This window comes from Syngnathus typhle, linkage group LG21, assembly GCF_033458585.1.
Source record: "Syngnathus typhle isolate RoL2023-S1 ecotype Sweden linkage group LG21, RoL_Styp_1.0, whole genome shotgun sequence".
Taxonomy (NCBI): Eukaryota; Metazoa; Chordata; class Actinopteri; order Syngnathiformes; family Syngnathidae; genus Syngnathus; species Syngnathus typhle.
Window position 1 is genome coordinate 3116429 of NC_083758.1, and position 23661 is coordinate 3140089.

At 50.7% G+C, this 23661-nt stretch overlaps 2 protein-coding genes and 1 long non-coding RNA gene across 13 annotated transcripts; 1 reads left to right on the plus strand and 2 right to left on the minus strand.

Annotated features, from left to right (window-relative positions):
- The first annotated feature begins 256 nt into the window (after positions 1-256).
- On the plus strand, positions 257-17624 carry LOC133145426 (uncharacterized). 3 transcript variants are annotated; one of them, XR_009710910.1, is made up of 4 exons: positions 257-1044; positions 14395-14490; positions 14576-14860; positions 14942-17624. It is a non-coding gene; the product is annotated as an uncharacterized LOC133145426 (long non-coding RNA). The 3 variants fall into 3 exon arrangements; XR_009710909.1 differs by lacking the exon at positions 257-1044 and having other exon boundaries at positions 14244-14490; positions 14942-15149; positions 15321-17624; XR_009710908.1 differs by lacking the exon at positions 257-1044 and having other exon boundaries at positions 14214-14490.
- LOC133145422 (NACHT, LRR and PYD domains-containing protein 12-like) lies at positions 1218-6400 on the minus strand. Of its 3 annotated transcripts, XM_061268932.1 has the most exons (10): positions 6290-6400; positions 5410-5665; positions 3433-5245; positions 3193-3363; positions 2926-3096; positions 2657-2827; positions 2388-2558; positions 2119-2289; positions 1850-2020; positions 1218-1751 (listed from the first exon to the last, which is right to left on the minus strand). In XM_061268932.1, exons 2-10 carry the CDS (start codon positions 5648-5650, stop codon positions 1574-1576), a joined length of 3258 nt encoding a protein of 1085 aa, XP_061124916.1. In that variant the 5' UTR covers positions 5651-5665; positions 6290-6400; the 3' UTR covers positions 1218-1573. The 3 variants fall into 3 exon arrangements, with proteins under 3 accessions (XP_061124916.1, XP_061124918.1, XP_061124917.1); XM_061268934.1 differs by lacking the exon at positions 6290-6400 and having other exon boundaries at positions 5405-5543; XM_061268933.1 differs by lacking the exons at positions 2388-2558; positions 2657-2827.
- On the minus strand, positions 9936-22973 carry LOC133145423 (NACHT, LRR and PYD domains-containing protein 3-like). Of its 7 annotated transcripts, none has more exons than XM_061268938.1 (8): positions 14134-14267; positions 13523-13793; positions 11548-13354; positions 11304-11474; positions 11035-11205; positions 10766-10936; positions 10494-10667; positions 9936-10031 (listed from the first exon to the last, which is right to left on the minus strand). In XM_061268938.1, exons 1-8 carry the CDS (start codon positions 14218-14220, stop codon positions 10010-10012), a joined length of 2874 nt encoding a protein of 957 aa, XP_061124922.1. In that variant the 5' UTR covers positions 14221-14267; the 3' UTR covers positions 9936-10009. The 7 variants fall into 7 exon arrangements, with proteins under 7 accessions (XP_061124922.1, XP_061124923.1, XP_061124921.1 ...); XM_061268937.1 differs by lacking the exons at positions 9936-10031; positions 10494-10667; positions 10766-10936; ... (3 more) ...; positions 13523-13793; positions 14134-14267 and adding exons at positions 16583-18063; positions 18158-18328; positions 18427-18597; ... (3 more) ...; positions 19475-21281; positions 21446-21970; XM_061268939.1 differs by lacking the exons at positions 13523-13793; positions 14134-14267 and adding an exon at positions 21446-21869.
- Positions 22974-23661: the final 688 nt, after the last annotated feature.

Genomic DNA, 23661 nt, shown 5'->3' on the forward strand with positions numbered 1-23661 from the left:
ACAACACTACAACAGTTTATCAGAGCATAAAGCCACAACAAAAGTATGTGCAGCGCTCATTTAGGAAGTGAAAGAACGACAGGGAATTTCCAGGAAACTGTTTCCTTTTTTTTTTTTTTTTTTAGTATCAATATAAATAGGATTTTTTCAATAAGAAAGTCAATATAGTTGAATGTGTGCTTTCTTGTTTGAAATGAATTTACGTTGACGTTCAAGCAGTGGGGTCGCGTACGTCATGACGTTTTCATGACGCAATACGTATTACACTTGCCCTAACGCGAAAGTGAGCGGCGGCGGCGCCAGAAATAAGCGAGGCAACTTGTTTGGAGTTGTTTGCCGGTTAAAAAAAAAACTTAGTTATTCTGTAAGTATTTCTTTAGCTTTCTTTAAGCAACATTTTCGTCGCACTGAAAATAACTGCTAACGTCTCGAGTTGATCCATTCGTCAAAAGTTTTTCAACCCGTTGCCGTGTGAATAAAGCCATTTTCTATTTGAAATGTTGCTCGTCTACTTTTATAATCTCATTCCTACTCCCATTTAAAAGTCTTAATTACTTACATTATTTTGACTCCAAGGGAAACGTTTCTTTGTAGTAGTGTTATGTCTGTCAGGTTTACCCATTGATATAAAATCTTCAGTATATAACCGACCATTTATAGATTCTCTCACAAAGCTGTTATTCGTAGTTTGTCTCGGTGTACATGGCAGCTTCGGTAACCCAAATGGGATTTGCTTGGTGCTTTCGGTGAAGTCACAAGACGCACTTTTGTGACCTCCAATGTGATGTTAAATCACCTCGCCACCAGAGGGCGACAAAACTGTAAGATCAACTTAGTCATGAATGGAAAATTCATCATCTTTTAATTCTGCTGTACGCTAGTTTTGTGTTTCTTTGCAGCAGAGCTAATGGCAAACGGACGCGTTGAAATTCATGACCCTTTGGCCAACCTCAACCACCTCAGCCGGCCAGACAGCCCTGTCACTAAAGAGGAAGAACCTAGATAAAAGGAAAAGTCATAAACTTGTTAAGACAAGGCCTCCAGGTCTGTCAGGCCAAGGCTTAATTCAATTATTCCAATATTTTCCTCCTGTTTATCACAAATTTGCTCAATTTTTACATGACGAAAAACAACCACTTCTCTCGATTTTCAGTTGTCGGATCACAAGTATGAGCGCAAATATGTTCACGCCAAAAAGGACAAATGTTGCGACATCATCAAGCGTTTGGCATGCATTGAGCACTTACTTCATTAAGGCAACATTTGTTATTTCAAAGTGCACAACAAATACAAATATCATCAGATCATCAAGTTATTCTCAAAACATTTCTCATGACCACATAGTCCATCACATTTCGTCTAAAAATATCTACTTCTGTCGTCGTTATTGATTTGGTGTGTACTAGCTAGAATGAGATGCTTCAAATGTTTCTTTCTGGTGTGACTTTAGGTGCTTTAGTCCATGAGCTGTGAGCACATCTGTCTTTGTAGCTACCCATTTTCTTCAACGCACAAGTGTTGCCGGTCCATTCGGACGAGCGAGCGAGCGAGCGCCCTGGAAGATGTTTCGAACCTACCACTCGAGCTTCACGCTGCAGCGAGGATCCTTTTGGACCTCTGCCAAGACCCGCCTCTCTTCCTTTTTGATGTCATTGCCCCACAGCTTCAGCTCTTGGAGGTGGGAGGGGTTGGACCGGAGAGCCTTGGCCAGCGCCTTGCAGCTTTTCTTGCTCAGCTTGCAGCTCTCGAGCCTGAGAAGACAAGAGAGCGGCTGGCTGACACAAGCCCAAGGTTCTTGGGCCGACTGGCCTTCTGCCGCTCGCCGGACGGGGGTGGAGGGGAGCCTTACTTGAGGACTTGCAAGGTGCACTGCGGCTTTGCCAGTCCAGCGGCGAGCGCCTCCAGCCCGTCGTCACACAAGTCGTTCTGGGTGAGATCCAGCTTCCTCAGGCTGCAGGGCGAGCTTAGAACGGAAGCCAGCGCCTCGCAGCTTTTCTTGCTCAGCGTGCACAACCGGAGCCTGAGAAGATAAGAGGGCGGCCAGCTGACACAGGCCCAAGGTTCTTGGGCCGGCTGGCCTTCTGCCGCTCGCTCGACGGGGGTGGAGGAGAGGCTTACTTGAGGACTTGCAAGGTGCACTGCGACTTTGCCAGTACGGCGGCGAGCTCCTCCAGCCCGTCGTCACACAAGTCGTTGCAGCCGAGATCCAGCTCCCTCAGGCTGCCGGGCGAGGTTAGAACAAAGCCCAGCGCCTTGCAGCTTGTCTTGCTCAGCCTGCACAACTGGAGCCTGAGAAGACAAGAGGGCGGCCGGCTGACACAAGCCCAAGGTTCTTGGGCCGGCTGGCCTTCTGCCGCTCGCTCGACGGGGGTCGAGGAGAGCCTTACCTGAGGACTTGCAAGGCGCACTGCGGCTTTGCCAGTCCGGCGGCGAGCGCCTCCAGCCCGTCGTCATGCAAGTCGTTCCAGCTGAGATTCAGATGCCTCAGGCTGCAGGGCGAGCTTAGAACGGAGGCCAGCGCCTCGCAGCTTTTCTTGCTCAGCTTGCAGCAATCGAGCCTGAGAAGACAAGAGGGCGGCCGGCTGACACAAGCCCAAGGTTTTTGGGCCGGCTGGCCTTCTGCCGCTCGCTCGACGGGGGTGGAGGAGAGGCTTACTTGAGGACTTGCAAGGTGCACTGCGGCTTTGCCAGTACGGCGGCGAGCGGCTCCAACCCGTCGTCGTACAAGTCGTTGCAGCCGAGATCCAGCTCTCTCAGGCTGCAGGGTGAGCTTAGAACGGAGGCCAGCGCTTCGCAGCTTTTCTCGCTCAGCTCGCAGTGCCGGAGCCTGAGAAGACAAGAGGGCGGCTGGCTGACACAAGCCCAAGGTTCTTGGGCCGGCTGGCCTTCTGCCGCTCGCTCGACGGGGGTCGAAGAGAGCCTTACTTGAGGACTTGCAAGGTGCACTGCGGCTTTGCCAGTACGGCGGCGAGCTCCTCCAGCCCGTCGTCACGCAAGTCGTTCTGGCCGAGATCCAGCTCCCTCAGGCTGCCGGGCGAGCTTAGGACGGAGGCCAGCGCCTCGCAGCTTTTCTTGCTCAGCTTGCATTTCTCAAGCCTGAGAAGACGAGGGCGGCCGGCTGACACAAGCCCAAGGTTCTTGGGCCGGCTGGCCTTCTGCCGTTCGCTCGACGGGGGTGGAGGAGAGCCTTACCCGAGGACTTGCAAGGTGCACTGCGGCTTCACCAGTCCGGCGGCGAGCGCCTCCAGCCCGTCGTCACGCAAGTCGTTGTGGCTGAGATCCAGCTCCCTCAGGCTGCAGGGCGAGCTTAGAATGGAGGCCAGCGCCTCGCAGCTTTTCTTGCTCAGGTTGCACTTCCGGAGCCTGAGAAGACAAGAGGGCGGCTGACACATGTCGGCGGCCGGTTCAACATGCTGGCTCGACGGCACCTACGCTGATTCTCGAGAAGCCTTGACCACCGGCAACAGCGTCAGGAGCCCCTTCTCGGACGGAGCGTATTTCCAGAGTTCGAAGCAGCTCATGGCTTCGTCGGAAGCCAGCAAGAAGAAGAGCAGGGCCGACCACATGGCCGGAGGTAGGTCCTCCGTGGACAATTCCCCCCCTATAAGGTAATGTTGGATCTGATTCAGCAAGGACTCATCCTTCAACTCGCTCAGGCAGTAGAACAAGTTGATGTTCTCCTCAGGAGTGTTCTTATCTATCTGTTTCCTGATCAAGCGGACTGTTTCTGCTTTGCTGTGGTTGAAGTTCTTGGGAGCCTTCAGTAGCTCGCCCATGAGCTTCTGGTTGCACTGCAGGGAAAGGCCCACCAAGAAGCGGAGGAACAAGTCCAGGTTTCCCTCACTTTCTGAGGCTTTGCGGATGGCCGCCTCGTGGACCCGGACGAGCGATGTCTGCTCGCAATGCATCGGGAGCTCTCCCAGCACGTTCTTGTTGTCCTGGAACAGGCTCATCATCACGTAGAGAGCGGCCAGATATTCCTGGATGCTCAGGTGGATGAACTGAAACATCTTGCCGCGTTGGTATTTCTTGAGCGGGAGTACCTCCTTGAAGACCTCGGTGAAGACTCCCGAGTGTTTTGCGACCTGCGGGTCATCCAAGCTGCTTTCCCGCAAGTCGCTCTCGTAGAAGATCTGTCGCTTTTTCATGAGATGCCGAAAAGCCATCTTGGCCAGCGCTTTGACGTACTCCGTGGGCTTCTGGCCGCCTCGCTCCTCGGACCTGCCCAGGTGATAGAGTAGGAACTCTGTGTACATCTCGGTCAGGGTTTCGGACAGCTTTTTTCCGTGCTGCCGATAATCTCCGAGAACGGTGGCGGTGAGCCAGCAGAAGATGGGCATGTGGCACATGATGAAAATGCTGTGTGACTTTTTGATGTGCTTGATGACGTCCTCCTCGTCATTGGGGAACCTCTTCCTGAAGTAGTCCAGCCTCTGGGAGCGGCTGAAGCCTTTCACCTCGGTTCTGCCGTCCACTAGGCGCGGCGGGATGTCGGGAGCCGCCTGGGGCCGTGTGGTGATCCAAAGCCGGGCGCAGGGAAGCAGGTTCCCCTTGATGAGATGCGCCAGGAGGACCTCCACGGGGTATGCTCGGGTCACATCCAGGCGCTCCTTGCGCTCATTGCTCAGGTCCAGTTTGAGGCGGCACTCGTCCAAGCCGTCCAGCACAAACAAAATCTTGACGCTGCTGCTTTGGTAGGTGCGCTTGCCCAAATCTTGCAGCCTGCCCAAGATGTCCTTCAGCATCTCGATGGCCGCCTTGCTGTCGCACATGAAGTGCTGGATGAGCTCTGCGAGCGAAAAGCATTTCTCCTCCTCCAAGTTCAACTCGCGGAAGGGCAAGGGAAAGATGAAGTCCACGTCTGTGTTGGTTGTCCCGTTGGCCCAGTCCAGGACATACTTGCGCACCAGGAAGGTCTTCCCGATGCCCGCGAAGCCCACGGTGACCATGGTGCGAAGGGGCTTCTCGCTTTTGAAAATGTCGCACGGCTCGATGGACTCCTCCTCCTCGTCTTGGCCGCGCATCTCCATCTGAAGGACTTCGTGCTGCTTGTCGGGGTGACCGGCGACGCCGCGGCTAATGTGGAGCTTGGTGTAGACGCTCTCCAGAGCCTCCTGCTGGCTGGACTCCGTGTTGCCCTCGGGGGCCTTGCAGTACATGGCTCGCAGGTTCTCTTGCAGCTCCCGCTTGAATTCGCCCATCTGGACCTCTAAGGAGATGCTATCTGAGGGCGCACGGGTGACACCTGAAGTAGATCAAAGGCATCTTTAGGCCTGGCCGCAAGCGTGCTGCGCCCATGCTGCCACTTCCACTCAAGGAGGCAAGTGAAGGAGGCAAGAGGGATAGGGCAGCATCGGAGAGCTGCTTTGTGGAAAGCCCCCCCCCCACAAGAAGCCACGCTCACCTGACCTTTGATTTGCAGCTTCTGGGCCAGTTCATAGTTGTTGATCTTCTCCAGAATCTTGATGGTCTCCGCCAAAGCGTTCTTGCTGTACCTGTTCACCAGCAATTCGGCGATGTCAGTCCGGTCTGCGTTTTCTTTTTTGCTCTGAGCCAGATCCATATAAAACTTGAACTTCTTGAAGTCCTCCTGCCCCAGGTCTTCCAGCGTTTCCAACAGCAGCTCCTTGCTCTCCACATTTTGAGCCATCTTTCCCCTGTGAAACTAAAAGCAAAAGGCTAACCTTGATTTTCTCGCACAATACCATTCCACACCCAAAGCGCAGAAGGTGGGACTTTTTAGGACTTGCTTCCTGTGGCCCAATTTCCGCTCTTATGACTCTTTCCTGGTTCTCGAGGCTGCTCGACACTAGTGGTGTGCACTCCTGTTCTTTTAGGTGAACTGAATCTTTAGAATCAGTTTACTCTAAAGATTCGTTCAATGCAGCTCGCTGGCGCTGCTGATTGGCTGATTTTCTTCTTGGTTTTGTTTTACAGCGCCAGCTTCAATGGCCATTACTGACATTTACTGGTTAGAGTTATATATGAAAGGAAAAAAAAGAACGAATCACTTTAAAAAGTGATTCGTTCACTCTCGTTCACTGAAAAGATACGTTCTTTTCGAACGCACCGTTTACTCACGAGCCTACACTACTCTACACTGACTTTGCTACGGGCTTCGCTTCCTTGTCGTTACCACACTCACCCCCCCTCCCCAAAACAACTGACAATATATGGAGAAAGCGTCCGACCATCCGGCCGGCTCACTAAATAACACCACAAACGGTCGCTCCTTTTAAAAAGCAAAACTATGTGTCTATACGGGTCAAACAACAGAAAGCAAACTCACCTCTCGCTCGCCTTCGCGTCGTCTAGTCTCACCGTGTGAGAGAGCGAGCGAGCGAGCGCCTTCCCAACATACCGTGTTTTTCCATGTATAATGCGCCCCCGTGCATAATACATAAAAATGGCATGTCGATGCTGGAAAAAAGCCTGTACCCATGTATAATACGCACCCAAATTTGGACTCTTACCTAGGCTCTAGCACTAGGCCACTGAGCTTTTATTTTTATTTTTTTGAAACAAACAATATTTGACAATAACACACCAAGGATTGCACCACCGTATCAAAAGATGCGTCGGCAATTATAAATTTTACTGGCTAAGTGTGTTGGGCAGGATGGCCGAATGCAATGCGCGATTGACAACAAACAAGAAGAAAGGTGTGATTTCAAGTTTTATTTCGAGGGAGGTTTTCTTCAAGAATTGTTGTACCCATGCATAATGCGCACCCCAGATTTTAGGACAATAAATTAGTTAGATTTTGCGCATTATGCATGGGAAAACACGGTATTCTCACTAGCGTTGGTTCTGCATGGCATTTTCTGACCTCACAATTGATTATTTTCCAGTTTTGGCATAAACGTTATTATTATTGTGAAGATTAATCTTATTGTTTCAACTATTAAATGATTGTTTGGAGTGTTTCATATCCAGGCTTATTTTTGTATCGCTGCTGAAGATGACTTGAAGTGCTTTATTTGGAAGATGATGCTGTTTCTCTGTTATTCTTTGTTGGAATGCATGTTTCCTCTTTCTCCATCGTCACAATCATCCATACGTATTTCTGCTTTCTGGTCCCAGGAATCTACAAATATGGACAGTCTATCACTTGGTGTTTACATACTGATAAGAACATCTGGGAAGAGAAGTTTGAGTGGACTAGATACAGAAGAGAAAACCTTTGACCTCTAGTTAAAACATAGCAGGGGAAGTTTTACGATATTGTGTAGGATGGGACAAGCTAGGTTATTTATTACCTGTTATAGACATTCCAACCTAATCCTACGATCAAGTTAGGAAAACCCTGACAATGATGGTCACTTGTAGGCTCATCTGGGGTGCAAGACAGCAATGAGGCATGTTGTCTAACAAAGTTGTCTTTGTTAGAAAGGAACTGTCTCGGTAGATGTCTTCTTTTTGCTGAGTTGTCAGCTGCGTCTTGTCTGACCCAGCCGTAGCTTTTCTCTTCTGTGGTACATCATAAAAACAGCAAGGCCAAACAGCAAGCATATATTGCAGTAATATTGCCGTAAAGCATTGATTAGAGAACGCATGATAACATATATATACATTTTTCTAACAACAAGTGACCTAATTAAGGATGTACCCATAGCCGAAAGTATGGTTCTAAGGGAAACGAATGAGAAGGGTTAGGGTTAGCTGGGGACAAACACATATTCTCAAATTACAGGCCAATACCTCTACTTCCACAATTCTCCAAAATATTTGAAAAAATATTTGATAAAAGGCTTGATGATTTTATTACAAAACAAAATATCCCGTGTGACCAACCGTACGGATTTCGGAAAAATAGGACCACCACACTAGCTTTGTTAGATTTCGTAGCTGAAATAACAACAGCTATTGAAAAGAAACGATACGTTGTAGGTGTTTTCTTGGATCTTAAGAAAGCTTTTGATACTGTAAATTATGAAATACTGTTAAGAAAACTTGAAAGATATAGGATACAAGGTCTGTCACTCACTTAAACAGTTATTTATCAAACAGGAATCAATACGTATGTGCCACTTATGGACTGTGAATCAAAACTAAAGCAGGTAAAGTGTGGGATTCCTCAGGGCTCAATAGTAGGCCCCTTGTTATTCATTTTGTACGTCAATGAGATGTGCAAGGTCTCCAGGTTACTCAAGGCCGTAGTTTTTGCAAATGACACAAACCTGCTTTGCAGTAGGGATGACCTGGATCAACTACTGGATACTGTGGGTATTGAAATGGAAAAATGACAGTTGAGAGTTGGTTTGACACAAATAAACTTACACTCAATTTAAGTCAAACAAAGTATATATTATATTTGGAAACCGTCCGACTAACAGACAGAATTCTTACAATAAATAATATAGAAATAGAAAGAGTAAATGAAATAACATTTCTTGGAGTGCCTATTAGAGATGCACCGATCCGATATCTGGATCGGATATCGGCCCCGATATCAACAAAATAGATGGATCGGGTATCGGAAAATACAGCCGATCTGTGAGCCGATACTTTCCTTAATCTATTGGGACGCGGGCTACGTCATACGCCAGCAGCACGTGTGCCGCATGCCACGAGAGTTTTCTAAACAAACGCAAACATGGAGCGAACGTTCGCTTCTCTTCCCCGGGTTGCTAAGCGGACGTCAAACCCTGCGCGTTCGCTTCTCTTCGGGTTGCTAATGGGACGTCAAAGGCTGCGCGTTCACTTCTCTCCCGAAGGGGGGGGGGGGGGGGTGAGTCTAATCGGATGTCAAACGCTGCGCGTTCGCTTCTCTTCCGGGGGGGAGGGGGGGTGTTAATGGGACGTTAAACGCTTTGTGTGGCGGGCTCCATCTAGTGTGGAAACTGAGAAGCTGAGCTCAAGCTTCTTGTGCGGGCCATATTCAATTATGTTTTCAGAATTTGCTGCGGGCCAATAAAAACTGGAGCGTTAGTTTGGACACCCCTAATTTAGAGCAAAGAACTGTGTAGTCTGCCTGATGCCATTGCCTTTGGTCTTTTCTGTTCCACATGTAGAGTTATGTAGCTTGTTAAGTCAACCATAATATCGGATCGGTTTCGGGTATCGACCAATACGCAAAGCCACGGCATCGGTATCGGTATCGGAACTGAAAAAGTCGGATCGGTGCATCTCTAGTGCCTATAGATAATAAATTACCACATATAATGTATATGAAATAAAAAAATTCAAAATCACTAGCAGTATTATATAAAGTAAAAGACCTTATAAATCAGTCATCATTATATTTCTTGTACTGCTCCTTCATACTCTCATACATTATGTACTGTGTGGAGGTGAGGGGCAATACATACAAAACAAACACAGATCCAATCTTCATTCTTCAAAAATAAAGCAATACGACTTGTAAATAATGCTGATTATAGAGAACCATCTTACCCTCTCTTTATCAAACTGAACTCACTGAAATATAATGACCTAGTCGACTTTAAAACCATCCAACTCATGTACAAAATAAAAAATAATCACTTGCCAAACAGTATCCAGAGGTTGTTTGAGTGGAGCCAAAGTACCTATTATTTAAGAGGAACACTTGTGATTAAAATAGATTTGGTGAGAACAAACTTAAAGGTACATTGTATAACAGTTAAAGGTGTGGAATTATGGAACACCAGCAGTGAAGAACTAAATAACTGTTGTACCTTACCTAAGTTTAAAAAAGTGTAGAAGGAAAACCTTTAACGGGATACTGTAACATGCTGTGAAGTTGTTTAAGTTGCTTTTGTATTTATCTAAAAAAAAAAATATATATATATATATATATATATATAGGGAGGGAGGGAGGACTGCTGCGTGAGCCAGCGATCCCATCATCCTGACGTTGTGGGATGCAACACCACGTGCACGCAATTCTGCTTTTACTCACCGTGTAGTGTGCTTTTGTTTCATATTCTCACATTCCACGCACTTACGGCACATTCTCGGTTAACAATACTTCCATACATATTTTTTTATTATTCGGCAAGACATTTCCCTCTGTCCAGAAGATTCTTCAATCATCTGAAAGATCAAACCTAGACAAAAGTTAAGATAGATACAATCAAGCGTTTGGCATTCTTGGCATGCATTGACCACTTACTTCATTCATTAAGGCAGTGCTTCTCAATTATTTTCTGTTACAAAGCAAGAAGAAAACTATTCGCGCCCCACTATTTGAGAAGCACTGCATTATGGCAACATTTGTTATTTCAAAGTGCATAACAAATAGAAATATATCATCAATTTATTCTCAAAACATTTCTCATGACCACATAGTCCATCACATCTCAAAAAATGTCTACTTCTGTCGTTGTTATTGATTTGGTATGTCCTAGCTAGAATGAGATGCTTCAAATGTTTCTTTCTGGTGTGACTTTAGGTGCTTTAGTCCATGAGCTGTGAGCACATCTGTTTTTGTAGCTACCCATTTTCTTCAACGCACAAGTGCGCCGGTCCATTCAGACGAGCGAGCGCTCTGGAAGATGTTTGGAACCTACCACTTGATTTCCACACTGCAGCGAGGATCCTTTTGGACCTCTGCCAAGACCCGCCTTTCTTCCTCTTTGATGTGATTGCCCCACAGCTTCAGCTCTTGGAGGTAGGAGCGGTTGGACCGGAGAGCCTTGGCCAGCGCCTTGCAGCTTTTCTTGCTCAGCTCGCAGCTATTGAGCCTGAGAAGACAAGAGGGTGGCCGGCTGACACAAGCCCAAGGTTCTTGGCCCGGCTGGCCTTCTCCCGCTCGCTGGACGGGGGTGGAGGAGAGCCTTACGCGAGGACTTGCAAGGTGCACTGCGGGTTTGCCAGTCCGGCGGCGAGCGCCTCCAGCCCGTCGTCACGCAAGTCGTTGTCGCCGAGATCCAGCTCCCTCAGGCTGCAGGGCGAGCTTAGAACGGAGGCCAGCGCTTCGCAGCTTTTCTTGCTCAAATTGCACCACTGGAGCCTGAGAAGACAAGAGGGTGGCCGGCTGACACAAACCCAAGGTTCTTGGGCCGGCTGGCCTTCTGCCGCTCGCTGGACGGGGGTGGAAGAGAGCCTTACCTGAGAACTTGCAAGGTGCACTGCGGCTTTGCCAGTCCGGCGACGAGCGCCTCCAGCCCGTCGTCGTACAAGTCGTTGCAGCTGAGATCCAGCTCCCTCAGGCTGCAGGACGAGCTTAGAACGGAGGCCAGCGTTTCACAGCTTTTCTTGCTCAAATTGCACCACTGGAGCCTGAGATGACAAGAGGGTAGCCGGCTGACACAAGCCCAAGGTTCTTGGGCCGGCTGGCCTTCTGCCGCTTGCTCGACGGGGGTGGAGGAGAGCCCTACTTGAGGACTTGCAAGGTGCACTGCGGCTTTGCCACTCCGGCGGCGAGCGCCTCCAGCCCGTCGTCACACAAGTCGTTGTGGCCGAGATCCAGCTCTCTCAGGCTGCAGGGTGAGCTTAGAACGGAGGCCAGCGCTTCGCAGCTTTTCTCGCTCAGCTCGCAGTGCCGGAGCCTGAGAAGACAAGAGGGCGGCCAGCTGACACATGTGGGCGGCCGGTTCAACGTGCTGGCTCGACGGCACTTACACTGATTTTCGAGAAGCCTTGACCACCGGCAGCAGCATCAGGAGCCCCTTCTCGGACGGAGCGTATTTCCCAAGTTCAAACCGGCTCATGGCTTCGTCGGAAGCCCGCAAGAAGAAGACCAGGGCCGACCACATGGCCGGAGGTACGTTCTCACCGTAGAACCGCAGTTCGTCTAGGTATTGTTGGATCTGCTTCAGCAGGGACTCGTCCTTCAGCTCTTTCAGGCAGTAGAACAAGTTGATGTTCTCCTCAGGAGAGTTCTTATCTATCTGTTGCTCAATCAAGCGGACTGTTTCTGCGTTGCTGTGGCTGAAGTTCTTGGGAGCCTTCAGCAGCTCGCCCATGAGCTCCCGGTTGCACTGCAAGGAAAGGCCCACCAAGAAGCGGAGGAACAAGTCCAGGTTTCCCTCACTTTCTGAGGCTTTGCGGATGGCCGCCTCGTGGACCCGGACGAGCGATGTCTGCTCGCAATGCATCGGGAGGTCTCCCAGCACGTTCTTGTTGTCCTGGAACAGGCTCATCATCACGTAGAGAGCGGCCAGATATTCCTGGATGCTCAGGTGGATGAACTGAAACATCTTGCTGCGTTGGTATTTCTTGAGCGGGGGTACCTCCTCGAAGACCTCGGTGAAGACTCCCGAGTGTTTTGCGACCTGCGGGTCATCCAAGCCGCTTTCCCGCAAGTCGCTCTCATAGAAGATCTGTCGCTTTTTCATGAGATGCCGAAAAGCCATCTTGGCCAGCGCTTTGACGTACTCCGTGCTCTTCTGGCCGCCTCGTTCCTGGGACTTGCACAGGTGATAGAGTAGGAACTCTGTGTACATCTCAGTCAGAGTTTCGGGCAGCTTCTTTCCGTGCTTCCGATAATCTCGGAGAACGGTGGCGGTGAGCCAGCAGAAGATGGGCATGTGGCACATGATGAAAATGCTGCGGGACTTTTGGATGTGCTTGATGACGTCCTCCTCGTCATTGGGGAACCGCTTCCTGAAGTAGTCCAGCCTCTGGGAGACGCTAAAGCCTTTCACCTCGGTTCTGCCGTCCACCAGCCGCGGCGGGATGTCGGGGGCCGCCTGGGGCCGCGTGGTGATCCAAAGCCGGGCGCAGGGAAGGAGGTTCCCCTTGATGAGATGCGCCAGGAGGACCTCCACGGGGTACGCTCGGGTCACATCCAGGCGCTCCTTGCGCTCGTCGCTCAGGTCCAGTTTGAGGCGGCACTCGTCCAAGCCGTCCAGTACAAACAAAATCTTGACGCTGCTGCTTTGGTAGGTGCGCTTGCCCAAATCTTGCAGCCTGACCAAGATGTGCTTCAGCATCTCGATGGCCGCCTTGCTGTCGCACATGAAGTTCCGGATGAGCTCTGCCAGCGAAAAGCTTTTCGCCTCCTCCAAGTTCAACTCGCGGAAGGGCAAGGGAAAGACGAAGTCCACGTCTGTGTTGGTTGTCCCGTTGGCCCAGTCCAGGACAAACTTGCGCACCAGGAAGGTCTTCCCGATGCCCGCGAAGCCCACGGTGACCATGGTGCGAAGGGGCTTCTCGCTTTTGAAGATGTCGCACGGCTCGATGGATTCCTCGTCTTCGCTGCACGTCTCCATCTGAAGGACCTCGTGCTGCTTGTCGGGGAGACCAGCAACGCCACGGCTAATGTGGAGCTTGGTGTAGACGCTCTCCAGAGCCTCCTGCCTGCTGGGCTCTGTGTTGCCCTCGGGAGCCGTGCAGTACATGGCCCGCAGGTTCTCTTGCAGCTCCCGCTTGAATTTGCCCATCTGGACCTCTAAGGAGAGGCTATCTGAGGGCGCACGGGTGACACCTGAAGGAGATCAAACGCGTCTTTAGGCCTGGCCGCAAGCGTGCTGCGCCCATGCCGCCACTTCCACTCAAGGAGGCAAGTGAAGGGGGCAGGAGGGGTATGGCAGCATCGGAGAGCTGCTTTGTGGAAAGCCCCCCCACCCCCCACAAGAAGCCACGCTCACCTTACCTTTGATTTGCGGCACGTGTCTGCGCAGCTTCTCGGCCAGTTCGTAGTTGTTGTTCAGTTCCAGAATCGTGATGGTCTCCGCCACAGCGTTCTTGCTGTACCTGTTCACCAGCTCTTCGGCGATGTCAGTCCGGTCTGCGTTTTCTTTTTTGCTCTGAGCCAGATCCATATAAAACTTGAACTTCTTGAAGTCCTCCTGCCCCAGGCCTTCCAGCGTTTTCAACAGCAGCTTCTTGCTCTCAGCATCCAGAGCCATCTTTCCCCCGTGAAACTGAAAGCAAAAGGCGAACCTTGATTTTCTTGCACAACATCATTCCACACCCAAAGCGCAGAAGGTGGCCTGATTTCCACCCTTATTAGGACTTGCTTCCTGGTTCTCGAGGCTGCTCGACACAGACTTTGCTACTGGCTTCGCTTCCTTGTCGTTGCGTTCCCTAAAGAAGTAGGGGACCCCCCCTCCCCCAAACTTCAATCAAAGAAAACAACTGACAATTTATGGAGAAAGCGTCCGACCATCCGGCCGGCTCACTAAATAACACCACAAACGGTCGCTCCTTTTTAAAAGCAAAACTATGTGTCTATACGGGTCAAACAACAGAAAGCAAACTCACTTCTCGCTCTCCTTCGCGTCGTCTGGTCTCACCGTGTGAGCGTGTGAGCGAGTGAGCGCCTTCCCAACGTAATTGTCGCCGTGGCATCCAAAGGTGTCAGACCAACGCCCTCCCTGTCTGTACAAGCCCGCCCACTTCATACATAGACAGACAGACAGAGGGGGAAATTCACTTTGGGAGAAAGCAAATTCTTCGCTGGCGCGCAATGAAAATCCCAAAAATGAAAATGATGGCAGTCTCGCCCGCCCATCCACCCGGCAGGAGAACGCCATCAACGGTGCCCACCTGTGGATGGAGACCAGCTGCTCGGGCGAACTCTGCTACCTCGGGGAGGACGCCTGCCTGCTCAAGGCTGCGGTGAGCTCGCTCGCCCCGTCATCTGCTGCTGCCTGCCTGCCTGCCTGCCCGTCTTGACAGCCGACCTGTGTGTTTGTGCTTGAAGAAGTCTGCGCCCAGGAGGAAGTGGGTCGCCTGCAAGATCGTCGTCCACACCAGCTGCACCGAGCAGCTGGAGAAGGTAGTGCGCACGCACGCACGCACGCACGCACGCACGCACGCACGCACGCACGCACGCACGCACGCACGCACGCACGCACGCACGCACGCACGCACGCACGCACACAGGAAATCCAGAGCCCTGACGTGACGCCTTGGCCGTCTCGTGATCAAGATCAACTTCAGGTGCAAGCCGACTTTCAGGGTAGGAGGCTCACGGTGCCTGCGAGATGTAAGTCTCCCGACGGGAGGTCCGAGCGGGGCCCAGGCCAGGTGGAGGTGTAAGGCGGCGCCGTCTGCTCTCTGCCGGCAGAACGTGCTGAGCTGCAGTGCGGGAAGGTCTGTGGCAGCCATGCAGCCAGGCTGGTAGGCCAGCTAAATGGACGCCCGGCCGCCCCGTCTCTGCGAGCGACATCCCTTTCCGTCCTCGTCTTTTGTTTGTCCTTTCCTTCCGCAGAGCTTTCAGCAGAAGTTCTTCCACAGTAATCATCGCCATCAGCTGTTCGTGGTGCAAGCAGGCTGTGAGTTTGGCTCAAATTGGAATTCTCGCGTGCGAACGGGCTTGCCCACCATCTGAGCTAAATTCCGTCAGACTATAGACACAAAACATGTAACGAACTCGGCGATGTGATGTGTGAAAATGTTGAAACGAGCTGCTGGCCGGTGCTAATTTGTGTGCTTTGCGCGGGCAGTTCCACAACAAGGTCACGTGCTTCATGCTGCACCAGATCGAGGAACCTTTGGGCTTCAAGTCATTCGTTTGGAAGCACTTTGGATTCCAAAGAAAAGATGGCTCAACGGCCAATTAAAATTATTGTCAATAAATAGTTCAGTAATGCACTTTAAAGTTAATGGTATTACAAAAAAAGAAAGAATATTCATTTTTCTTTACTTACTTATATGAGAAAAAATATAGTAATTTGATTAAGTTCAGTGTTAAAATAAGCACTTGTATACTACAATACTAAATAAAGAGTTTGCAGTACCTTGTTGATTTTGCGTATGAATGGTTATAAATCAGGATATTGTTCTATATTTTTTATTTAAAAAAAATTATATATATCGATCGTGGAGCACTATATCGTGATGTATCGTGAATGAATCACAGCAGGCTTTAAGATATCGGCAAACATCGTATCGCGATTCTTTGTATCGATATGATATCGTATCGTGACAAAACCCGCGATTTACACCCCTATTATGGAGCGTCTTTGTGTTTTGGGATGGCTTTACTGCTCCTACTTGCTTCCTCTGGAGGCATGATTAGAGTTGATGCAATCCTCAGAGTAACAAGAACGTAAAGGAGTCAATTGGCATGCGGGTCCTCTCGTTTCATCTCGCGAGGTTCGACAACCGAATTTCGTCCGACATCCGAAGCAAAGAAATCTCGAATTTTTTGTTCGAATACCGATTTGTTCGAGAACCGGGACGTTCGAAAACCGAGGCTCCGCTGTATTTGTAATAGGAAAAATAGATTCGGAATTCGACCGATTTGCTTCTTGAACCGCCTTCTGGAACGGATTGCGGTCGAAAACCGAGGTTTGACTGTATTTTTGCTATTATTGTTAAAATCACACTTAGATGTGAACTGGAAATGACAATAACAACACATAGTGAAAGCTAAATTGAGCAAATTGGCTATTTCAGAAGTGTGTGTCAAACTGGTAGCCCTTTGTCTTAATCAGTCCTCAGGAAGTAGCTCTCGGTTTAAGAAAGGTTGGTGACCCCTGTCCTAAAGGTTAGACACATGTGATCATTCATTTCTCTTGTTAGGAGACACACATCGCCAATGACTCCTGTACCACTGTAACCGACATATGTTCAAGAACGTAAAAAAGGAAGGAAGTGTTATCTATCGCCTGAAAACGGCCTTCAAAATAAATCACCCTACCTCAAATCAAAGCATGGCTGAATAACATAAATAACATGGAGAATTCTTATCACAAACTGTAAATATGTTTTTAGAACAACTTTTATTATTATACATTTTTTATAACAAGGTAGAAGTGTACATACTGTAAATATGTTCTTAGAACTCTTTTATTATTATAACAATTTTCTATAACAAGGTACAACACTGTAAATATGTTTTTAGAACTCTTATTATAATAACCTTTTTTCTTTTTTTTTTTTAAAAAGGTACAAGTGTACGCACTGCAATTGTGTGGGCACTCCTTGCCTTCTGCTCGCGTGTGGGCAAGTTTTGTGCAATAATTCCTCAATTTAGAAGTTTGATTTTGACTTTTAATTCTTTTTTTCAATTTGGGAAAAAAATCTGCGATGTAGTAAAACCGCGTTAAACAAACCGGGATGTAGCGAGGGATTACTGTACATCACTGAAATTTGTAAAGAGACGGTTGCCTTGTTTAAGGATTTCAACTCAAAGAGACACTATCAGACTAAACATGCGAACACAAACGACCAGCTAACAGGGAGTGACCGCGCTGATAAAGTGAAGCAGCTCCAAGCTGAACTGGCATCACAACAGCGATTCTTCACACGGGACTGTGAGTCAAAAATAAATATTACTAAAGCAAGCTACAAAGTGGCCATGTTAAGACGGTTGATGTCATGGACCTGTAGACCTGACACAAACTATTATTTTCTGAAAGATAATGTAAATGACAAGAGCAAAATTCACTAGTTTTAAGTTTTAATAATAACAGACAACTTTGCATTACTTATAACTCACGTTTAAAATGTTCATGAGGCAAAAGTCATTTTAAACTCATGTAAATGTAAGGTATTTCATACAGTTTGTTCAATGTTATCTGACTCTTCACATATGAATGAAAGGCAGAATTTGTGTTTTTAGAGTTGTTCACATCTGCCTGAGTGACTCATATTTGGTTATTTTGTCATTTGAAAAATAAAGACAATTGTGACAATGAAATTTGTTTTATAACCGTGTGTTGTACACTTAACTACATTTTTGTAGTTAAAAAATGTCCGAAAAAACTATTGACCCCCGGGCCCCTTCACTTTATCAAATCTGGCCCTCCTTGCAAAAAATTTGGACACCCCTGACATAGTCCATCACATCTCGTCTAAAAATGTCTACTTCTGTGGTCGTTATTGATTTGGTGTGTACTAGCTAGAATGAGATGCTTCAAATGTTTCTTTTTGGTGTGACTTTAGGTACTTTAGTCCATGAGCTGTGAGCACATCTGTCTTTGTAGCTACCCATTTTCTTCAACGCACAAGTGTCGCCGGTCCATTCAGACGAGCGAGCGAGCGCCCTGGAAGATGTTTGGAACCTACCACGTGATCTCCACACTGCAGCGAGGATCCTTTTGGACCTCGGCCAAGACCCGCCTTCCTTCCTCTTCGATGTCATTGCCCCACAGCTTCAGCTTTTGGAGGTGGGAGGGGTTGGACCGGAGAGCCTTGGCCAGCGCCTCGCAGCTTTTCTTGGTCAATTTGCAGTTCCAGAGCCTGAGAAGACAAGAGGCCGGCTGACACAAGCCCAAGGTTCTCGGGCCGGCTGGCCTTCTGCCGCTCGCTCGACGGGGTTGGAGGAGAGCCTTACTTGAGGACTTCCAAGGTGCACTGCGGCTTTGCCAGTCCGGCGGCGAGCGCCTCCAGCCCGTCGTCACACAAGTCGTTGTGGGTGAGATACAGCTCCCTCAGGATGCAGGGCGAGCTTAGAATGGAGGCCAGCGCCTCACAGCTTTTCTTGCTCAGCTTGCAGCTATTGAACCTGAGAAGACAAGAGGTTGGCCGGCTGACACAAGCCCAAGGTACTTGGGCCAGCTGGCCTTCTGCCGCTCGCTCGACAGGGGTGGAGGAGGGCCTTACGCGAGGACTTGCAAGGTGCACTGCGGCTTTGCCAGTCCGGCGGCGAGCGCCTCCAGCCCGTCGTCACCCAAGTCGTTGTCGCCGAGCTCCAATTCCCTCAGGCTGCCGGGCGAGCTTAGAACGGAGGCCAGCACCTCACAGCTTTTCTTGCTCAGGTTGCAGTGAATGAGCCTGAGAAGGCAAGAGGGCGGCCGGCTGACACAAGCCCAAGGTTCTTGGGCCGGCTGGCCTTCTGCCGCTCGCTCGACAGGGGTGGAGGAGAGCCTTACTTGAGCCCTTGCAAGGTGCACTGCGGCTTTGCCAGTCCGGTGGCGAGCGCCTCCAGCCCGTCGTCGTACAAGTCGTTGAGGCTGAGATCCAGCTCCCTCAGGCTGCAGGACGAGCTTAGAACGGAGGCCAGCGCTTCGCAGCTTTTCTTGCTCAGATTGCAGCACTGGAGCCTGAGAAGACAAGAGGGCGGCCGGCTGACCCAAGCCCAAGGTTCTTGGGCCGGCTGGCCTTCTGCCGCTCGCTCGACGGGGTGGAGGAGCGCCATACCCGAGGACTTGCAAGGTGCACTGCGGCTTTGCCAGTCTGGCGGCAAGCGCCTCCAGCCCGTCGTCACGCAAATCGTTGTGGCTGAGATCCAGCTCCCTCAGGCTGCAGGGCGAGCTTAGAACGGAGGCCAGCGCCTTGCAGCTTTTCTTGCTCAGGTTGCAGCTCTCGAGCCTGAGAAGACAAGAGGGCGGCCGGCTGACACAAGCCCAAGCTTCTTGGGCCGGCTGGCCTTCTGCCGCTCGCTCGACGGGGGTGGAGGAGAGCCTTACCCGAGGACTTGCAAGGTGCACTGCGGCTTTGCCAGTCCGACGGCGAGCGCCTCCAGCCCGTCGTCACGCAAGTCGTTGAAGCTGAGATCCAGATGGCTCAGGGTGCGGGACGAGCTTAGAACGGAGGCCAGCGCCTCGCAGCTTTTCTTGCTCAGCTCGCAGTGGTGGAGCCTGAGAAGAGAAGAGGGCGGCCGGCTGACACGTGGGCGGCCGGTTCAACGTGCTGGCTCGACGGCACCTACACTGATTTTCGAGAAGCCTTGACCACCGGCAGCAGCATCAGGAGCCCCTTCTCAGACGGAGCGTATTTCCAGAGTTCGAAGCAGCTCATTGCTTCGTCAGAAGCCCGCAAGAAGAAGAGCAGGGCCGACCAAATGGCCGGAGGTACGTTGTCATCGTGGAACCGCAATTCTTTTAGGTACTTTTGGATCTGCTTCAGCAGGGACTCGTCCTTCAGCTCTTTCAGGCAGTAGAACAAGTTGATGTTCTCCTCAGGAGAGTTCTTATCTATCTGTTGCTCGATCAAGCGGACTGTTTCTGCGTTGCTGTGGCTGAAGTTCTTGGGAGCCTTCAGCAGCTCGCCCATGAGCTCCTGGTTGCACTGCAAGGAAAGGCCCACCAAGAAGCGGAGGAACAAGTCCAGGTTTCCCTCACTTTCTGAGGCTTTGAGGACGGCCGCCTGGTGGACCCGGACGAGCGACGTCTGCTCGCAATGCATCGGGAGCTCTCCCAGCACGTTCCTGTTGTCCTGGAACAGGCTCATCATCACGTAGAGAGCGGCCAGATATTCCTGGATGCTCAGGTGGATGAACTGAAACATCTTGCCGCGTTGGTATTTCTTGAGCGGCGGTACCTCCTCGAAGACCTCGGTGAACACTCCCGAATGTTTTGCGACCTGCGGGTCATCCAAGCCGCTTTCCCGCAAGTCGCTCTCGTAGAAGATCTGTTGCTTTTTCATGAGATGCCGAAAAGCCATCTTGGCCAGCGCTTTGACGTACTCCGTGGGCTTCTGGTCGCCTCGCTCCTCGGACCTGCCCAGGTGATAGAGTAGGAACTCTGTGTAGATCTCGGTCAGGGTTTCGGGCAGCTTCTTTCCGTGCTTCCAATAATCTCGGAGAACGGTGGCGGTGAGCCAGCAGAAGATGGGCATGTGGCACATGATGAAAATGCTGCGGGACTTTTGGATGTGCTTGATGACGTCCTCCTCGTCTTTGGGGAACTTCTTCCTGAAGTAGTCCAGCCTCTGGGAGCGGCTGAAGCCTTTCACCTCGGTTCTGCCGTCCACCAGGCGCGGCGGGATGTCGGGGGCCGCCTGGGGCCGCGTGGTGATCCAAAGCCGGGCGCAGGGAAGCAGGTTCCCCTTGATGAGATGCGCCAGGAGGACCTCCACGGGGTACGCTTGGGTCACATCCAGGCGCTCCTTGCGCTCATCGCTCAGGTCCAGTTTGAGGCGACACTCGTACAAGCCGTCCAGCACAAACAAAATCTTGACGCTGCTGCTTTGGTAGGTGCGCTTGCCCAAATCTTGCAGCCTGCCCAAGATGTCCTTCAGCATCTCGATGGCTGCCTTGCTGTGGCACATGAAGTGCTGGATGAGCTCTGCGAGCGAAAAGCGTTTTTCCTCCTCCAAGTTCAACTCGCGGAAGGGCAAGGGAAAGATGAAGTCCACGTCTGTGTTAGTTGTCCCGTTGGCCCAGTCCAGGACAAACTTGCGCACCAGGAAGGTCTTCCCGATGCCCGCGAAGCCCACGGTGACCATGGTGCGAAGGGGCATCTCGCTTTTGAAGATGTCGCACGGATCGATGGACTCCTCGTCTTGGCCGCGCATCTCCATCTGAAGGACCTCGTGCTGCTTGTCGGGGTGACCAGCGACGCCGCGGCTAATGTGGAGCTTGATGTAGACGCTCTCCAGAGCCTCCTGCCGGCTGCGCTCCGTGTTGCCCTCTGGAGCCTTGCAGTACATGGCCCGCAGGTTCTCTTGCAGCTCCCGCTTGAATTTGCCCATCTGGACCTCTAAGGAGATGCTATCTGAGGGCGCACGGTTGACACCTGAAGGAGATCAAACGCGTCTTTGAGCCTGGCCGTAAGCGCGCTGCGCCCATGCCGCCACTTCCACTCAAGGAGGCAAGTGAAGGGGGCAAGAAGGGTAGGGCAGCATCGGAGAGCTGCTTTGTGGAAAGCCCCCCCCCCACAAGAAGCCACGCTCATCTCACCTTTGATTTGCAGCTTCTGGGCCAGTTCATAGTTGTTGATCTTCTCCAGAATCTTAATGGTCTCCGCCACAGCGTTCTTGCTGTACCTGTTCACCAGCACTTCGGCGATGTCAGTCCGGTCTGCGTTTTCTTTTTTGCTCTGAGCCAGATCAATATAAAACTTGAACTTCTTGAAGTCCTCCTGCCCCAGGTCTTCCAGCGTTTCCAACAGCAGCTCCTTGCTCTCGGCATCCTGAGCCATCTTTCCCCCGTAAAACTGAAAGCAAAAGGCTAACCTTGATTTTCTCGCACAATACCATTCCACACCCAAAGCGCAGAAGGTGGGACTTATTAGGACTTGCTTCCTGTGGCCTAATTTCCGCTCTTATGACTCCTTCCTGGTTCTCGAGGCTGCTCGACACTAGTGATGTGCATTCCTGTTCTTTTAGGTGAACGGAATCCTTAGAATCAGTTCAATGCAGCTCGCTGGCGCTGCTGATTGGCTGATTTTCTTCTTCGTTTTGATTTACAGCACCAGCTTCAATGGCCATTACTGACATTTACTGGTTAGAGTTATATATGAAAGGGAAAAAAAAAAAACGAATCACTTCCTAAAGTGATTCGTTCACTCTCGTTCACTGAAAAGATACGTTCATTCCGAACGCTTCGTTTACTCACGAGCCAACACTACTCACCACTGACTTTGCTACTGACTTCGCTTCCTTGTCGTTACGTTCCCTTCCCTTCCCCCCTCCCCCAAACTTCAATCAAAGAAAACAACTGACAATATATGGAGAAAGCGTCCGACCATCCGGCCGGCTCACTAAATAACACCACAAACGGTCGCTCCTATTTAAAAGCAAAACTGTGTGTCTATACGGGTCAAACAACAGAAAGCAAACTCACCTCTCGCTCTCCTTCGCGTCGTCTGGTCTCACCGTGTGAGAGAGCGAGCGAGCAAGCGCCTTCCCAACATACCGTGTTTTTCCATGTATAATGCGCCCCCGTGCATAATACATAAAAATGGCATGTCGATGCTGGAAAAAAAGCCTGTACCCATGTATAATACGCACCCAAATTTGTACGCTTACCTAAGTCCGTTACCGTAAAATTATTTCAGAAAAAAGATCATCTTTGGGAACAACCGGATGTTATTCTGCCGGTCAATATCACTGCGCATGCGCTAGCAAACGCGATAGCAAAGAAATGTGTCGGAATGGTGTAGGGTACATTGTGACAGCAAACGAGCGGGTGATCGAGCAAGCGTCTGATACGAGAGCATTGCGTTCGTATGATTGCGTCATCATCTCAATCGAATTTGACCCTCACTTGAGTCAGGATGCAAAAGAAGGCGGGAGTGGGAGGATGGAGGGAGGGATGCGAGGAGAAAGTGAGTTGAAGGACGGACGGACCAGGAAGAGGATGAGGCATGAGTAGGAAGGAGGAGCCAAAGGATGAGTGGGAAGAGGAGGACAGAGGAAGAGGTGGAGGATGAAAAACTCCTCGTCTCCCCCAATGTAGCCGCTAGCCAGGCAATGGCGTTTTGCACTGTTTGCTAGCGTGCAGCGACAGTAAGTTGCAAAGAGGTGGGAGTGGGCGGGGTCTGCGCGTGACGTCACCGCCTCCCCGCAGCCGTCGCGGCACAATTGAAATTTCCCAGGGAGGCAAGAGTTTATAAATAGAAGCAGAGGAAGGTCGGAAAGGAAAGAGTCTGACTTCCTGAGCGCAACCTGACGACGACGGACGGGATGCGCCGCGGTGACACACAAAAAGAAAAACACAGCAAGCCGCAAAAAGACGGAAGCTCCAAAATGTATGCTAGTTGTGTGCGCGCGTGCGGTAATGTCTTCCTGCTATTGTGGTTTGTGAAACGCGCATTCCTGCGCGCGCGCCCGCGTGTTGGCGAATAATGTCCAGATTGCACGGGCGTTTCCTGTGAGTGCGCCGTTCCTCTCGAATGAGTGTCATTTCCACTCAAGCGAAACCAGAACAATGACGTCGCCACGGCCCGTGAGAACATGTGAAACGCGCAACTGGGCTCGCTCGCGCGTGCATCAGGCCAAAGTGCGCATCAACTGTTGTTGTGACGTCACTCGAGGCACTCGGAGCGCGCGGCTCAACGGGCCGCGCAAACGTCCGCGTGTTTACCGGACGAGCCGGCGAGCGTCGCCACGGCAACGCCGACAGCCCACCTTTGCGGGGAGGAGGAAAAGGAGGATGCAAGCGCGGCTTGTTAG

Excerpts from the sequence above, each read along its gene's own strand:
- LOC133145423 (XM_061268936.1), bottom strand. The coding sequence starts at position 21,686 with ATGGCTCAGGATGCCGAGAGCAAGGAGCTGCTGTTGGAAACGCTGGAA. Across the intron at positions 19,135-19,232 it reads TGCACCTTGCAAGTCCTCGG|GCTCGAGAGCTGCAACCTGA; the intron begins GTAAGGCTCTCC and ends TTGTCTTCTCAG. Across the intron at positions 18,329-18,426 it reads TGCACCTTGCAAGTCCTCGC|GTTCAATAGCTGCAAGCTGA; the intron begins GTAAGGCCCTCC and ends TTGTCTTCTCAG.
- LOC133145422 (XM_061268932.1), bottom strand. The coding sequence starts at position 5,650 with ATGGCTCAAAATGTGGAGAGCAAGGAGCTGCTGTTGGAAACGCTGGAA. Across the intron at positions 3,364-3,432 it reads AAGGCTTCTCGAGAATCAGC|GCTCCGGAAGTGCAACCTGA; the intron begins GTAGGTGCCGTC and ends TTGTCTTCTCAG. Across the intron at positions 2,559-2,656 it reads TGCACCTTGCAAGTCCTCAA|GCTCGATTGCTGCAAGCTGA; the intron begins GTAAGCCTCTCC and ends TTGTCTTCTCAG.